Source organism: Octopus bimaculoides, chromosome 3 (genome assembly GCF_046866305.1).
Source record: "Octopus bimaculoides isolate indiv1 chromosome 3, ASM4686630v1, whole genome shotgun sequence".
Lineage (NCBI taxonomy): Eukaryota > Metazoa > Mollusca > Cephalopoda > Octopoda > Octopodidae > Octopus > Octopus bimaculoides.
In genome coordinates this window covers 126097576-126115818 of record NC_142930.1, presented here as the reverse complement: position 1 = coordinate 126115818, position 18243 = coordinate 126097576, and the positions used below count along the sequence as shown (strand labels likewise).

Genomic DNA, 18243 nt, shown 5'->3' with positions numbered 1-18243 from the left:
ACGAAAGGCAAAGTGAACATCAGTGGAATTTGAACTTGGAATGTAAAGACATTTGAAATGCCGATAAGCATTTATTTAACCTGGGGTGTTGACAATTCTGCCAGCTTGCCACCTGTTTGGCCCTCTAATATTGATTTCAAACTGCTACTCTGAAAGGATGAAAAGCAATGTTGACTTTGATCTCAGAATGTAAAGACGGACAAAATGCCATGAAGCATTTTGCCTGGCATGCTAATGATTCTGCCAGCTTGTCGCTTTTGCATAACTGAATATTTTAAACTATTTCACTGATCTGATCTGATCTGATCTGGTTTTGCCATCAATTTCTGTCCTGTGCAATAAATATATATCAACTCCAACCAAATGGTGTAGACTTAATCCAGACTTATGCAACAACATATCACTCTTAAAAGCTTCAGACAAGCAAAACTAAGATAAAACAACCATTCCCCAGTGGATTACCCACTTAAAAGGTATAATAGCATTCCACAAGACCATAGATATTCTCTTTGATAAATTAACCAATTCTCCATTGGTTAATCATTAATCACAAGTATACGTAAACTGTTACCATTTCTCCTTCATTACGTCTTCTTTCTTTCACTCCCTGTATTTACACATACGGACACATTTGCTCATCTTCTTGGATATTGGGTAGTTGTGGGTGGTTTTGGAAGGGGTAAGGAAGGTCATTTACGACCAGAAACAAATCTCAATTCCTAATGAAATCATGGGATGGTACTGTCATGCTTCTATCAGGAAATGTTTTTTATTTAAACACTGCAAAGGTGATATACAAATGTTGCTGTTGCATAATCTCATGCTATGGGATGAGGTGGGGCTTAAGTATGGAGAAGCGCACATGTTCACACCTAGACAGACAGGTAGATAGATAGGCAGATGTGGCTGTGTGGTAAGAAGTTTGCCTCTCAACTACATGGTTCCAGGTTCAGTCCCATTGAGTAGAACCTTGGGCTAACTAAAGCTTTCTGAGTGGATTTAGTAGATGAAAACTAAAAGAAGCCTGCTAGGAGCCCTACCACGTGCGTGTGTGTTTGTTCCCCACCTCCACTTGACAGCCGGTGTCAGTTAGTTTACATCCACATAATAGTTTCGCAAAAGAGACCAACAGAATAAACACCAGGCTTAAAAACAAAAAAGGAGTACTGGGATTGATTCGTTTGACTAAGAGTTCTTCAAGGCATTGCCCCAGCATGGTCACAGTCTATTGACAAAAAGAAGTCGAGGATAAAAGGTACACACACACATGTTGTAGGGCCCCTAGCAAACTGAGACTGCAACTGAAGTTTGATGATAACACAAGATCATAAAGATAACAGGTAATATGTATAGAAACCATAAAATTTTCACCCTCACACAAGAGCTCATAAGGTATTCTACTATGCAGTTACATGAGCTACATGAAATAACAGCCAAATCTCCCACAAATCACATCCTAATTGTCTAAATGACAAATAAACTCTCGATATCAACTCGCTTGAAACTACCCTTGGTTTAATAATACAAGCATCTAGTTTTAAGATGATCTGAGGTAAAACCTTCCATCAAAATTTCATGATTAATTTATGCTGCAAACATCAGCTTAATAAAGAGAAAGTTATTTTACTAAAATCTTTGTTATTTTCAAAATAAAATGTCACTGTATTTCGAGAGAAATATAGCAACAAAGGTGTTAAGTAAAACACTTAACAGTGCATAGTAACTACACTTGAGATGGCCACAACAAAGAATGCCTAGTGTTTGCAACCGAAGAGGAGATAACTACTCCGAAATGCTAGCATCTCACAGTCTAGGTAGATGGCACTGTGAGCTGATCTAGATGAATAAACACCATTCGTCAACAAATGAGATATATTCTCTGTGATAAAACGCAGTGAGTAGCTTGTTCCCCAGTTCGAACGTGCATTAAGCATATTCAGACTGGTAATAAGATTAGTTTTACTTGTCACTGCTTAGCACTCCCCATCCACCTTTGATCACAGGTCTTCTGAATCAGGCTGATCTGGGATTAAATTGTATTATGACTGTGGGGTAGCAAAGGGCTATGTTTATGGCCTTTACAATACCTCTGGGGAGATTTCTGCAGTTAACAAGGAAAAGAATATACAAGGGAAGAACATAAAAAGTAAATACAGGGAAGAAAAGTATAAAAAGGGAAGAAGACCGGTGCAGACTTAGTAGAGGGCTTGATTTTGGATACAATGAGAGAGAAGAAGGAGAGAAACAAGGGAGTGAGGAATATCTGAACGGAAGTGGAATGAGCCCAAGGTGGTTCCAAGAAGAAGAGGCCAACATCAATTCAGTCAAACAACCATTCTTTGGCTGCTGGCTAAGATGTCTGTGTGTCTAGCAGCAATGTTTGCTCCAAAGAAGAACATCTCTAATATTATTACCATGCCATGATTGATGCAATAAATTAAATTCTCTTTCGGGAGAACACATACCATCTTCATTCTTCAACTTATATTTACCTCAAGCAATAAGAAATTAATAAAAGAAAGAGAAAGGAAAAAAAAAACAAAGAGAAACAATCTAAAAGTAAGGCATCGACTTTGTACATTTGAGTTTGAGCATTTACGGTTAATTAACTTATCCTGTTAAGTAATATTTCTGGAATCAGAATGTGTTGTGTAGGTGTGAGTGTGTGTAAACATAAATACATAAACACATAAATGTACATACACACAAAAGCATACATGCATACATGACTTTAGCCTGAAGAAGGTGTTGAGAATTCAACAATGCTATGCAGATAAATCTAAGAAATAGACGCAAGTATAGCTGTGTGGTGAAGAAGCTCACTCTGCAAATCATATGGTTTGGAGTTTGGTCCCATTGCTTGGCAATTTGGACCAGTGTCTTCTACTGTTGCTCTGAGACAACCAATGTCTTCTCAGTGAATCTGGTAGATGATACTGTCTGGATGCACATCATATGTGTGTGTGCGCTATGTAAAAAGTGCTGGTGCCATGTAAAAAGCACCCAGTACACAATAGAAAGTGGCAGGTATTAGGAAGGGCATCTAGCTGTAGAAACCATGCCAAAACTGACTGTGGAGCCCAGTATGGTACTCAGCCTTACCAGTTCCTATCAAACTGTTCAAGACCATTCTAGCATGGAAAATGGACAATGTGTGTCTGTGCATGCGTCTGTGACTGTCTGTCATCCCACTCCACTGCTTGACAACTGGTGTTGGTCTGTTTACATCCCTGTAGACTTAACAGCTCAGCAAAAGAGACCACTAGAATAAGAATCAGATTCGGGAATTAGAATCAATTTGTTCACCAAAACCCTTCAAGGCAGCGCCCCTGAAATAAGTAACAGTTAAAAGAAGACAGGGCATGGCTGGTATTTCAATATACAGTGCTTTGATTTTAGATTATACTGTTTCCAAATGTTGGAAATCTATTCATTCAGATATTGAAGAACACAAGAAGAATGGTAACATAATGAAGATACATGAATAGGCATGGCTGTGGAAGAGGCTTGCTTCCCAACCACATATTTCTAGGTTCAGTCCCACTGTGTGGAACCTTGGGCAAATAATCTATTATAGCCTTGGTCCAACCAAAGCCTTGTGAATGGATTTGGTAAATGGAAACTGAAAGAAACCTGTCTTTTATATATATATATATATATAGATACACACACACACACACACACATAAAACTGTGTGTCTTTCTGTTGGTCCCCCACTGGTATTTAACCAGTGTTGGTGTGTTTTATATGCTGAAACATAATTACCTTTGAGAGATTTTAACAAGATGTTTTTGTTGGCTTAAGTGGTCTTGAGATTCAGATCTTTCATTAGTTTCGATTTTACAGCAAACTGACACCCACCCAAGAATACTCCTTTCCTCTTGAGATTTCCTTGAAGAGAGACAGAACGACTAAGATCAGTTTCTACTACTTGACCTTTGTCTGTTAGTCTGGTTTCCGCAAGTATGGTGAGGTTTGCACTGAATTTCATCATCTAAAGGGCAACCATCATCATCATCATCATCATCATCATCATCGTTGTCGTCGTTTAATGTCTGCTTTCCATACTGGCAGTGGTTTGACTGATGGCTAGCAAGCCAGAAGGCTGGACCAGGCTCCAATATGATCTGGCAATGTTTCTACAGCTGGATGCCCTTCCTAATGCCAACCACTCCAAGTGTGTAATGGGTGCTTTTTACATGCCACCGGCACGAGGGCCAGTCAGGCGGTATTAGCATCGGCCATTCTTGAATGGTGCTTTTTACATGCCACCGGCATGGGAGCCAGCCAGGCAGCACTGGCAAAGACCACACTTGAATGGTGCTTTTTCACATGCCACCAGCATGAGATTGGTCAGCCAGCACTGGCATCAACTACGCTTGAATGGTACTTTTTACATTCCACCAGCATGGGAGCCAGTCAGGTGGCACAGGAAATGGTCTGTCTAAATTCACCTTGTTTTTTTAGAGTCCAACTATTTCATGTTCCTGTAAGCAAAAGGTTATCTGATCTTTTACTTGTTTCAATCACTGGATGACCACCATGTTGGGGAGCCACTTTGAAGGGATTAGTTAACCCTTTAGCATCCAGATTGTTCTGTTAAATGTATTGCTTATTTATTCACATTGTCTTGAATGAACCATGCATTCTCTTGTAACGTTGAGATCTTGATGATGTGATTGTCTATTTTTAGGGTATTGAAACATAAGTGTGATAGGCCGGATCTGGCTGGTTCTGAACATAAAACAGGCAGCATATTTGGGATGGATATGGTTGGTTTAAATGCTAAAGGGTTAAACAAATAAATTCCAGTACAAACTTCTTTTCAAATCTGATACCTATTCTGTCAGTCTCATTTGCAAAATCACCTGAGTAACAAGAACATAAACAAACCAACACCAGTCATGAAGCAGTGGGGAGGGGACAAACAGACACACAGACAATGGGCTTCCACACAGTTTCCATCTACCAAATTCACTTAAACAATATTGGCCAAGGAGCTGCACAGTGGGACTGAAACTAAGACCACATAGCTAGGAAGCTGGCTTCTTAGCTACACACCCACATTTTACATATCCTTTTGTTCTTTAACTTTGTCATTTGATTGCAGCTATACTGGAACACTGCCTTTAGTTGAAGAAATCGACCCCAGGACTTATTCTTTGTAACCCTAGTACTTATTCTATTGGTTTCTTTTGCCAAACTGCTAAGTTATGGGGTCGTAAACACACCAGCATCAGTTGTCAAGCGATGGTGGGAGGACAGACAGACACACATACATGCATATATATATATATATATATACGATGGGCTTCTTTCAATTTCCATCTAATCCATTCACAAGACTTTGGTCAGCCCAAAGCTATAGTAGAACACACTTTCCCAAGGTGCCACGCAGTGGGACTGAACCTGGAACCATGTGATTGGGAAGCAAGCTACTTACCACACAGCCATGCCTGAGATATATATATATATATATATCTTTTACTTGTTTCAGTCATCAGACTACAGCCATGCTATGGTACTACCTTGAAGAATTTCAGTTGAACAAACTGAACACAGCACTTGTTCTTAAATCTGGTATTTATTATTAACAGACTCTTATGCCAAACCACTAAGTTACAAGGACATAAATAAACCAACACCAGTTGTCAAGCGGTGGTTGCAAACACAGACCCAAACGCGATGGATTTGTTTCAGTTTCCGTCCACCAAATCTACTCACAAGGCTTTGGTTGGCCCCAAGGCTATAGAAGACACTTGCCATGGTGCCATGCAGTGGAACTGAACCCAGAACCATGGTATTGGAAATCAAGCTTCTTACCACTGAGCCACACTTATAATGCATAGACAGCACATATATCAAGCATGCCTTTTATATTCTTTAACCAACTTATAGAACTGAACACAACTAAGTCAAAAAAAGATATTTTCTTTATGACAAAATTTATAACAATCTATATGACAACACTTTTTCCAACTGAAATTCTACCTGCAATAGGAGCACAGTATACAGTGACATCATCTACTTGTATATTCATGAAGCTGTAATGTCTTCAGAGCTGATAATTTCTGAATTATATAGAGTAAAGAACTTCCTATGTTATTGTCACCTGCGTATGTCTAGCAATTGCTAGGTTACGTCTTTTTTCAAAGATGAAGATAGACTGGTCCAGAATATCTTATCTTTTATCATAAACAATACACACACACACACACTTAGACATTTCAACAGAAATTAATACACACACACACATATATATATATATATATATAAGCATATGTGCATTAGCAAACAAAAATGATATGTTTTGGTAAAAGTATATACGAACACACAGCCACATAAACAAATCTATAAAGGTACATATATATTTATATCTGTGAAAATGTGTGTGTATGTATGTATATACACACAGACATATATATAGACAAGCACATAAACATGCACAGGCATATTTATAAACACACAAACAAGCATATTAAAGTGCAAGTATGTAAGTTTATACATGAGGTTGTGTGTGTGTGTGTGTGTGTGTGTGTGTGTATATATATATATATATATATTATATATACAGATAGATAGATAGATAAATAGATAGATAAATAGATAGATAGATAGATAGATAGATAGATCCATGTACACAGAAGCACATACATGTGTATACACACACACACACACACACACAAGCACATACATAGAGATCTGTTTGATGTAATGAAGAAAAATTAGAAAGATTACCTTGATTCATCAAGAATAAAAGAATGGTAAATTCTTTGTCTCACAGAAGAAGCATTTTAAGCAACGTCCAAATAAGTAGTTATTGATGCTAAAATATTTGTAGTTGTGGAAGCTGACAAGTCAATGAAATGAGAAGCAAGAATCTAAAATTCTAACAGCCACACAGTGGAAGCCAGAATATGAGAGACAACATGAATAACAAAAGAAAAACAGAAGAGACTCCATTTTCTTTAATTATCATCGCCATAGAAACGGAGGTATGTAATAATGGGAACAGTTAAACTGATTCAAACAAAGAAATATGTCTTTCTTTTAAAGGAATTGAAAAATATTAACTTGACAGCATAAGTTTCCATGGAATTCATATGAAGTGGCTGGCAGTCATTCTATTGATACATAAAAGAATAAAGATTTTAAAAAAACAACTCCAGCAGAATCTGAACTTGGAATCAAAATATATTTTCGTGTTGTTCCAATTCTATTGTAAGGTGTACTTTTGAATACTAGAAACAACAATGATCCTTTCTACTATAGGCCCAAGGGCTGAAATTTGGGGGGAGAGGTTAAGCCGATTACATCGACCCCCCCCCCCCCCACACACACACACAGTAGTCAACCGGGACTGAATTTAATGACCACGAAAGGATGAAAGGTAAAATCAACCTTGGCGAAGTTTGAAATCAGCATATAAAAACAGATGAAATACCATCAAGCATTTCGCCCGGCATGCTAACGTTTCTTATTTCTTCATTGCCCACAAGGGGCTAAACATAGAAGGGACAAACAAGGACAGACAAAGGGATTAAGTCGATTACATCGACCCCAGTGCATAACTGGTACTTAATTTATCGACCCCAGTGCATAACTGGTACTTAATTTATCGACCCAGAAAGGATGAAAGGCAAAGTCGACTTCGGCGGAATTTGAACTCAGAACGTAGCGGCAGACGAAATACTGCTAAGCATTTCGTCCAACATGCTAACGTTTCTGCCAGCTCGCCACCTTAAGAAGAATTTCAAATTTTGGCACAAGGTCAGCAATTTTAGGGGAGGGAACAAGTTAATTGCCTCGAATCCCAGTGTTCAACTGGTACTCATTTTAGCAACCCCAAGAGCACAAAAGGCAAAGTTGGCCTCCGCAGAATTTGAACTCAGAATGTAGATATATGAAATGCCTTTAAGCATTTTGCCCAGTGTGCTAATGATTCTGCTAGCTTGCTGCCCTAAATGCAATGAGAATAATCCTTTCTACTATAGGCACAAGGCCTGAAATTTTGGGGAGAGAGGGCTAATTGATTACATCAACCCCAGTGTTCCACCGGTACTTATTTCATCAACCCCAAAAGGGTGAAAGGTGAAGTTGACCATGGCACAATTTGAACTCAAAATACAAACGCAGATGAAATGCCACTAACTATTTTGTTTGGTGGGCTAACAATTCTGCCAGCTCACCATTTTGAAGAATAACGGTTTCAAGTTTTGACACAGGGCCAGCAATATTATGAGATGGGGTAAGTTGATTACATCAAACCCAGTGTTCGATGAGACTTGTTTTAATGACTCCAAAAGAGTAAAACGTAAAGTTGACCTCAGAACAAAGACAGACAAAATGCCACTAAGCAGTTTGTCCAGTGCACTGACAATCCTGCCACCGCATCAGTTTGAATAATAATAATAATTCTTTCTCCTATATGCACAAGGCCTGAAGTTTTGAGTGTGGAGGCTGGTCAATTACATTTGACACCCCGTACTCAATATCAACCCAACTCCCCCCACCACCAAAAAAAGAGGATCAAAGACAAAGTTGACCTCAGCAGAATTCTAAAACATACAAACCCAAAAGAAATGTCACCAAGTATTTCGTCTGATGCATTAGTTATTCTTCCAGCCAATTGCCTTAAATAATTTTTTTCTATTATAAGCACTAAGCTTGAAATTTTGTGGGATAATTATGTTGACCCTAGCACTGAACTGGTGTTTACATGATCAAATCTGAAAAGATGAAAGCAAAATCGACTTCGGAAGCATTTGAACTCAAAACAAACACGGATGAAGTGCCACCAAGCATTTTGTCTGGAGTATTAACAATTCAGCCAGCTCATCACCTTCATTGCCTTAAATCAGCATTTCTCCACCGGGTATTATGTTATGTGTTCATATTGAGCTGTGGAAGACATCTTCCACAACTCAATATGAACACACCACTTAATATAGAACACTACCAACCTTTCAATTAATACCACTAACCTCCATACATCCCATACACCAGGGGTTTTCAAACTGTGGTTCGCGGACCACAGGGGGTCCGTGGACAGCAAATCCTTTTTATGGGCAATTTGATTTCATATATGTTTTTTAATTGAAATCTTTTAATTGACAATAAACCTATTTGTTAAATACTGTTAAATAAATAAATGTAAAAATATATGTTATTTTAAGCAAATATTTCTGTATAAATTTCATAAGCGTTAATAAGGGGGTCCCTAAGGTAAAGCCTGAAATATAAAGGGGTCAGCAAGTCAAAAAGCTTGAAAACCCCTGCCATACACCATTCACATTACAGATTTATATCTACCCTAATTGCACCAAATCCAGAACTTCTTTTCCTTACACATAATCTTTTGACTCAGAGATTAGTAGACCCGACACCGTTCAGTAATCGGAGCACATTCAAAGCAGTGATCAGTAATTTTACGAAACCAGTATGCCTTTGAATCTCTAACAATTCACAATAATGACTCACGTAAAAGCACCCACTACATTCTCGGAGTGGTTGGCATTAGGAAGGGCATCCAGCTGTAGAAACTCTGCCAGATCAGATTGGAGCCTGGTGCAGCCATCTGGTTCACAAGTCCTCAGTCAATATGAGAAAGATATGGCATATAATTTTTTTTGCTTGTGCAGGGGTCCCTTGAGACAGTTTATTTTAAGGGTTACACAGAAGGGTAAAAGGGTTGAGAAACACTAGTCTAATGTTTAAATTAATTTAAAGTAAATGTACATGTCTCTTACTAGACAATATATGGTTATTTATTTTTTTTCCATTTTAATTCAAATATTTACATCCCACAGTGTTGTATAATGTAATCAGAAGTTAATTTATATTTGGTGATCCACAAAGACCTCATGGACATTATGGCGCACACTCTGAAAGAGTTGGTCTATCAATACTGTAGACCAGTGGTTTCCAAAGTGGGTGGTATTCCCACCCTGGGTTGGTGGAAATTTCCAAGGGGGCGTTGAAGAAAAGTGGGGCGATAATGGGGTGGCAATTCATGTAAAAGCAACAACATAATGGGTTCATTAGGTTAATTTTTTTTTGTGAAAATACAGTTGCTTTGAATTTGCTTCAGAAAAAGGTCTATGTTTGCGATTGTTAGTTGGGGTGGGGGATGCTAGAAATGTGGCCTGGGTGTCAAGGGGGGCAGCAGCCCAAAAAAGTTTGGGAACTACTACTGTAGAGTACAGGAGGATGACTTAACCCAGTACTTCTCAAGCAGGGTCCACATATGATTTTGTTAAAATTTATGTGCAATAAACTGATTATAACTTCTACAATACACAAAATACTTAAACATTATTTTGATGCAATTTTGATACATTATTTTGATTACAAAAATATCATTTTTTTTAAAACATTGAATGCTTATTAGGGTCCAGTACAGTAAAATAGGAATCAAAGATGTCAGTAGACAAAAAAAGGGGTTCAGAAACCCTGACTTAATCTAACACCTGATTTAACACCACCACCATTGAGTCTTTGGATTACCCCAAATAGAGTCCTATTTGTGGCTAACATTCAGGCCAGAACCTCAGGTTGAGGATAATTATTTCTTCTGTTTGTTCCACCAGTCACAAAGACCACTCCTAAAAGGATCATAAACAGGACCCTTTTTTTTAAAAAAGTAAACCATTAAATAAAGTAAAATAAATAAACAGGCCAGTGCCCCAGCATGATCACAGCTTATGAGCTGTAACAAGTAAAAGAAAAGTCAGTCATAAACACAGGAAAATTAATTAGACTTTGCACTAAACTCCGCCAGTTAGTTTCACTTAGAATAACAAAGCAAAAGTTGTCAACAGATTTTTCAAAACAATATTCAGCTTAAAAGAAACAATGCGTTTCAGATCTTTTTTTTTTTTCTTTTTCTAATTTTCAATATATCAAGAGGAGGTTTAACAGCTTTCATTTATAACATGGCCTTTGTTTTGAATTCTGCTCCTCAATCTATGAAGGGGAGGAGGTGACGCCTAGCTTCAGGACACCCTTTCTCCTCATCTAATAAGACTTTTTTTTCAAGCAAAGAGCAACGAAATCACCCCCAAAATTAATCTTTTCAAAGCACCAACTAATGTGGTTTTAGACAATAACATAGACGAACACTGGACGGCTTGATGAGATTTGACCTAGGGCTATATCGAACACACACTTCTGAATTCACACTAACAGCAAACCAACTCAGAGACTGAATAGCTGTATATGTTACTATACAAGGACGATCCACACCTTCACATATATATATATATGTATGTGTGCGCGTGAATCTGTTATCGGTTACTTGTTTGCCATTCGACTGCGCCCATGCTGGGGCACTGCCTTGAAGAATTTTTAGTCAAACAAATCGACCCCAGTACTTTTTTAGGTAGAGATGGACTATATGTAATCTGAACCTTTCCCCCACTTATTTATTAATTTTTTTTACGGAATCCCACGTTTTAGGCTATGGAGATTCCGATTCTGAAAAAAAAATTTTTGAAAAATTTCAATTACCCCCCCCCCACCAAGTAGGCTATTTACATGCTAGAAATAACAGCCAAATCTCACAAAACTAGTGTTAGGGTTAGGTTTACCCTGTGGATCTATATAAAAACCGGGGGGGGGGGGATCGAAATTTTGAAATTGAGATTTTTGAAAACTTTTTTCCAGAATCGGATTCTCCATGGTCTGAAACAGGATTCCGTAAAAAAAAAAAAAATTTTAAGGGGGGGGGGGTATACCCAGATTACATATACTCCATCTCCACCCTTTTTTATTATTATTTTAAACACTACTTACTCTATTCATCTCTTTTGCCCAAACACTAAGTTAAGGGGACGTAAACATAGCAACACCAGTTATCAAGCGGTGGTGGGGAACAAACACACACACACACACATACATACACGTGCTGCTTTCAGTTTCCATCTACGAAATCTAACAAGAATTTCGCAGACCCGAAGCAATAGTAGGAAACTCCTGCCCAAGTGTCATACAGAGGGACTGAACCCGGAACCATGTGGTTCGAAAGCAAACTTCTTAGGGGTGAAAATGAGAGTATTTTAACATGTAATTTTTTGCTTTCTACCGATATTAAAACTGTAGACGATACGGGCCAACATTAATATGAACCAGACTTACTATTATTATTATTACAATCATTATTATGTGGAGCAACAACAGGCTTCAGGCATCAATCCGCATGAACGTACCAGGCACACTACAAACATATGGATTGTAAGAAATACACTGGAAAATAGTCGACCAACTTACACTGAATGGTGATATAAAAACCTGACTGAAGCCACGAACACATTGGAAATACATACATGGGCACACACCAGAAGCAAGCCGAAACGTCGAAGTCCCTAACAGGCTTTTTTCATTGAAAAAGGTTATACATATAAAATGGAGGCAGCACACACACTCAACAAGCTAGAAATAGCAGCCAAATTTCCTATAAACACGTCCTGACAAAATAGAAATGACACAGTCCGGGACAGTCTATATACCCGGCCTACCCCAACTCCTCAAAAGACGGATGTAATATCTCTGAACATAAAAGTCTGCTCGATCAGAAATCGACAAAGGATCATAACAATCGCAACAACAATATTCCGAGACCTAGAAATCCAAGCGATTTTGGAGTGGTGCTGGCTTGTAGAGAGAGAGAGAGAGAGAGAGAGAGAGAGAGAAAGAGAGAGAGAGTCCGGTGGCCAATCCAGACAACATATAAACCTATGAGTGGTGGTGGTCAATAGAGTTCAGTGACCGACCTACTAACAACAGCAGCTACAACAATATGTCGCGTGGATTATAGACATACACACGCAGAGCAAGAAAAGAAACAAGACAAAGTTTTAGCAGTTTGATGGATTTCGAGAAAGTCATTAAAAACAAGCAATTTTTTTCAACATTACAATTAAACACACATATATAACTGAGAGAGAGAGAGGGGGGGAGAGAGAAAGAGACAGACAGAGAGATAGTGTGTGTGTGTGTGTGTGTGTGCGCAATTTGGTGAATGAGTTTATGAAAAACGAGAAAATGTACTGAATACGTAGTATTTGTATATCTTATTAAAAACTGAAGATTCGCGAATCGTTCATTTGACTTTCACGTTGTCGATTATCGTTTGTATATATATATAGCACATACAATTAACGAGTCTGTTAGCAACAATGAGGTTAGCTGCAACTAGCAAAAACTACTCCATACGTGGAGGGTACAGTTGGAAAACTTGCTTAATACAGAAAACTCTTAAATTTTCGAAGAATCTTCTTTATCCAACACTCAAATGCTGAATTAACTCTAGATTTCGTTCAAGAGCCTACGTTTTCAGTACGGGGCACTATTGTTTGAAGTTACTTAACTATATATATATAAGGAGAGAAAGAATTGTATATTTAAAAATAACAGGAGTAAAAACAAACTACATGGAGTAAGATTAATTTATCTATTTGAAGCGGATTAAGGTCGTCGTTACTCGGAGTTCCTAACTTTCGGAATCGTCTTCTGTACCATTTAAGAGGGTAACGAAGAACCGAGTAGCGGCGGAGTTGAATTATCAACTTCTAAAGAATGTGTGTGTGTGTGAGTGAATGTGTGAGAATTAGTGTTTGTGTGTGAGTGTGTGTGCGTGTACGCGCGCATATTCGCCAAAAGATCGAATTCTAGACCCATAGTTTGATAGTTGATTGATGAACGGCATACAAACGTGTAAGTACACGCTACATATATATGCATGCATGCATGCGTGCTTTGGTGCACATGTTTCTGCATTACGTATTTGCGTGTGGGTAAGCATGTGTCTATGCACATGCTTTATTATGAAACATATTTAGCGTATATTTATCACACAGAAAAATACTAGAGTAAGCAAAGCAAATAAAATTAATTTCCAACTAACTTAGCCACAATAGTGATGCTCTAGTATGGTCACAACCCTTAGGCTGGAAATAAAAAGAAAAGCAAACACGTATCACCACCAGTTTATTTATATATATATATAATTAAAATGTACATATATATATATATATGCATATATACATACATATATGTACATATATATATGTATATATACATTTTATTTATATTATTATATGATTGAACGCCACGCATCCATTTCCAAGTAAGTTTATCTTAAATGTTACTATTATATAATTTAACAGAAGTTCTACGGAACTTTCATCTGCTATTACGTTATTTTACTCTGTTGTGTATTGAGTACTTTTTCTTGTGTCCGTAATTGCACAAACTTAGATTCTCCTAATTAATATACTATAGTAGTATATAGATGTGAGTGCACGCGCGAGATGCGTGAATTTGTAACTAAGTGACTTGATCTTTCTGTAATGTTTTTTTCTTTTTTCTCTCTTTCTTAGTTCAGACAGACATTTATTTATTTAAGAAAAAAAAAAAAAAGCCATTTCCTCACCTTGATATCTTTTTCTAAGATCGCAGCCGATGGCCTCCGCGTTCGACTTAACATCGGAACTAAGGACATGTCTGTTGGTCAGATTTATTTGTTAACCGCAAAAAATTAAAAAATAAAAATGGCACCGGCACGGAGAAGAAGACAGGAGGCAAAAGTATAGAGTATCTATGAATATATATATATATATATATATATATATATATATTTATATGAATATATATATATATATATATGAATATATATATATATATATATATATATATATATATGTGTGTATATGAGAAGAAAGGAGCTTGGTCTTGCACTGGTAGAGCAACCACGCTCGGGTCGTTTATATGTCCACACACATGACGGTGACACTGTATATGGAGAAGTAAGAAGACTCGAGTTTTAAAGGCATGGACCGACTTGATGTGAATGAAGAGAAAGAGTATCTCTCGTGGAAGTTGTTAACAGTTGTAAGCCCCCTCACACTCAATACTACTGCTGCTGCTGTTGTTAAGAAATACACAACTCAATTAGAAACCCCTCCCTCTCTCTCTCTCTCTCATTCACTCTCTCGCCCACTCTTTAAAACATTCACTCAACTAATTCGATAACTCTCTCTCTCTCTCTATCACCCACATACTCTCATCTACTAATTAAATCTTCCTCTCTCTCTCTCACACACACAATCACTCTCTCTCTCCCTTATTCACACTTTTACACACACTTACTCGCTCACTCTTTCACACACATTTACTAATTAAATATCTCTCTCCTCCTCCTCCTCTCTCACTGCTTAAGGGCGAGTCACTCCATCGACTCACAAACACAAATCCTAACAGCAAAGTAACAGGATCAGCGAAGTCAGTAGTAACGAGAACAGCCGTTTATAGCAGTAAATTACTATTTTCTGAAGGGTTCACCCTCCTCCTACACACAAGAGTTGTTGGCTTATTTTTGTTTCGTACTGTATTTTTTTTCTTTTCTTTTCCATCATTCGCCCACCACTTTTCATTCATCGGAATCCAACGGTGAATATTGCATAAGGTTATCAGACCCAACGAGCAGAAATTGGAGGGAGTTAAGAAAGCAGTCAAACAATACAGAAATGTGTTCATGATAACGAAAAATCAGCGATGTAAATCGAATAGTGTTAATATAAACAATGCGTTCTGATAATTAAATGGTCGTTAATTCAATTATTAGAGACTCGTTTCGTAATGATTTTGAATGCGTCTCTCGGCTTTTGTTTAAGTTATGGATATGAAACAGGACTACCAATATAAGTTTCCCAAACAACTGGACAGACCGGTAATTCTCAACCAGAGTCCATATGACCTGGGAAGGGGGTTCCAGGTAAGATTTAGTAAAAATTTATGTGCAAAAAATCTTATACTTCTATAATGCTCAAAATATTAAAAAATTTTTAATATAATTCCAAATAATATTTAATTACAGAAATATAGGATTTTTTTTTTAAATTCGAATGGTTATGAAGGTCCGTCCAAATTAGGAATCAAAGGTCTTTTTAAAATGATTGAGAAACACTGAGATAGACGTAAATAAAATATTAGACATCTTAGCGAGTTTATATAATAATTAGCCAATTGTTTAGCTATTTTATTGAATAAAAAATAAGAGTATATATTTAAATGATGCTAAATATATATCGTAATCCAACATTGAAGAAAATAACAGAATACGGGATCGTGAGAAATGGAGAAAAATGAATAAAAGAAATACATAAGAAAACGGCATTTGATGATGGTGTGTATATTGATTACACAATTGATAAAATAGACAATGGATAAGAGACCACGTGCTGACAAATAGGAGCTAACGTGCTCTGTTGAAGCAGAATTGAATGTATTCTATTAAATTGGCGGGATAGCCATGGCATACAAGTTTGGAAAACTCGGGGTGGGGTACATTTATAAAAAATAACAGCTGATTGTCGCCAAATGGTACTTCACCAAGAATTACAGTCACGTCAATGTACATCTGAAATGTACATCTAAGATAAATAAAATTCCTTTGGTAATAATCAAAAATGGGGTGACAGCGCTAAGCAGTGATGGGTATAAAACATATGCTCGAAGAGAGTTCGAACCCGCAAGAAAGCCTTTCGATGCACTTTATCAGGGAGAAAATGTTTCACTGTAAACAGAAAGCTGTAAAAGAAAAATGAATAAAAGAAATACATAAGAAAACGGCAGTTTGCTCCTTTCTGTCAACAGCGAGAAATTTCATCCACGACAAAATACAGTGGAAGGCCATCTTGAAGGTTCGAATATGCCTCAAGCATATTTGAACTTTGTTAAGTTTGTGTTGATAATAATTGTTTAGAATTTCGGTACATGGCACAGAATTTTTAAGGGAGACACTTTTAGTGGATACTATTAACCTCGGCATTTAACTGGTGGACGTATTCTATTGCCTTTACCTACCCAAACTCTGCAAGGAGGGAATAAAAGGTAAAACTGACCTCAGCAGATATTGAGCTCCGAACGCGAAGAGCCAAAACGGATTACAGCAAAGTATTTTTTATTACGCTCTAACGCAGTGTTTCCCAACCATTTTTTGCCCATGGACCTCGTCTAATTCCCATTTTACATTGCTGGATTCTCACAGCCATTCGAAATTTTTAAAATTCTGTTATATGTTTATAATTAAATAATATTAAAAATTGTATTAGAATACTTGTTAAAATATTTTTTGTGTGGTAAAAATAAACATAACCAGTTTATTGCACATTAATATTAGCAACAAAATCTTATGTGGACCCCAGGATCGGCTCAAGGTACCGGCAATTTGGGCAGTCGTCCGTCGTCCGGGGCGCCATGTGTTTGAGGACGCCAAGGAGGGAGTGACAAAGACAAGGAAATTTTCACGACAATCAGCTTGCCCGGGGTGCCAGCAACCCTAGAGCCGGCCCTGGCCCCCACAAGGACCAGATGGACTGTTGAGAATCACTGAACGATTCGGTCAACGTGGCATCTGCCTTTGATAATAATTATCTGATTTGTCACAAGTTTGGCAATTTTGAGGGTAGGGATGGGGATAAGCTGATACTATCGTCACACTTCGCACCTCGACGGATTTTCAGCTCAGAACGTAAAAAGTCAGATGAAATATCGCAAGGTATTTACTTCAACGCTCTAACGATTCTGGTGGAGGGGCAATGATCCAGTGGTTAGGGCAGCGGACTCGCGGTCATAGGATCGGACGTTGTGAGTATTTATTGGGCGAACCCTGCTGTACTCTTTCACCACAACTTTCTCTCACTCTTACTTCCTGTTGCTGTTGTGCCTGTAATTCAAAGGGTCAGCCTTGTCACACTCTGTGTCACGCTGAATATCCCTGAGAACAACGTTAAGGGTACACGTGTCTGTGGAGTGCTCAGCCACTTGCACGTTAATTTCACGAGCAGACTGTTCTGTTGATCGGATCAACTGGAACCCTCGACGTCGTAAGCGACGGAGTGCCAACAACAACTAACGATTCTGCCAGCTCGCCACCCACCTTAATAATGTTGGTTTCAAATTTAGGCAAAAGGTCAGTAATTTTGGGGAATGGGGTAAGTCCATTACAGTGCTTATTTTATCGACCCCGAGAGGATGAAAGGCCAAGTCGACCTCGGCGGAGTTTGAACTCAGAATGTAAAGGCGGATGAAATGCCGCTAAGCATTTCGCCCGGCGTGCTAACGTTTCTGCCAGCTCGCCAACATACTTTTATAATAGTAGAAATACAAGTGTAGCTTCAAAATTAATTGCAAGCTTTTTTTTTTTATCTGTCCGCGGATGTCGTCCTGACCGGTTTCTCTTCT

General features: G+C 37.9%; 1 protein-coding gene and 1 long non-coding RNA gene across 10 annotated transcripts in view; one reads left to right on the top strand and one right to left on the bottom strand.

The window, feature by feature from the left end:
• LOC106869995 (uncharacterized) overlaps positions 1-18243 on the top strand; it is a 276693-nt gene that overhangs the window by 138989 nt on the left and 119461 nt on the right. Inside the window, exon 1 of one of the 3 annotated variants that reach the window (XR_016241194.1) lies at positions 14696-15772. The exons of the other annotated variants lie outside the window; for them this stretch is intronic. This is a non-coding gene — a long non-coding RNA (uncharacterized LOC106869995). Of the gene's footprint in view, positions 1-14695; positions 15773-18243 lie in introns of those variants that run through there. 3 annotated transcript variants of the gene reach the window in all.
• Positions 1-18243, bottom strand: part of LOC106869993 (adenosylhomocysteinase-like 1) — a 426079-nt gene that overhangs the window by 301780 nt on the left and 106056 nt on the right. Inside the window, exon 1 of one of the 7 annotated variants that reach the window (XM_014915947.3) lies at positions 14432-14588. The exons of 4 other annotated variants lie outside the window; for them this stretch is intronic. In XM_014915947.3, coding sequence (XP_014771433.1) covers positions 14432-14500 — 69 coding nt within the window. In that variant the 5' untranslated portion in view covers positions 14501-14588. Of the gene's footprint in view, positions 1-14431; positions 14589-18243 lie in introns of those variants that run through there. 2 more of the 7 variants (XM_052966154.2, XM_014915945.3) reach the window with 2 other exon arrangements.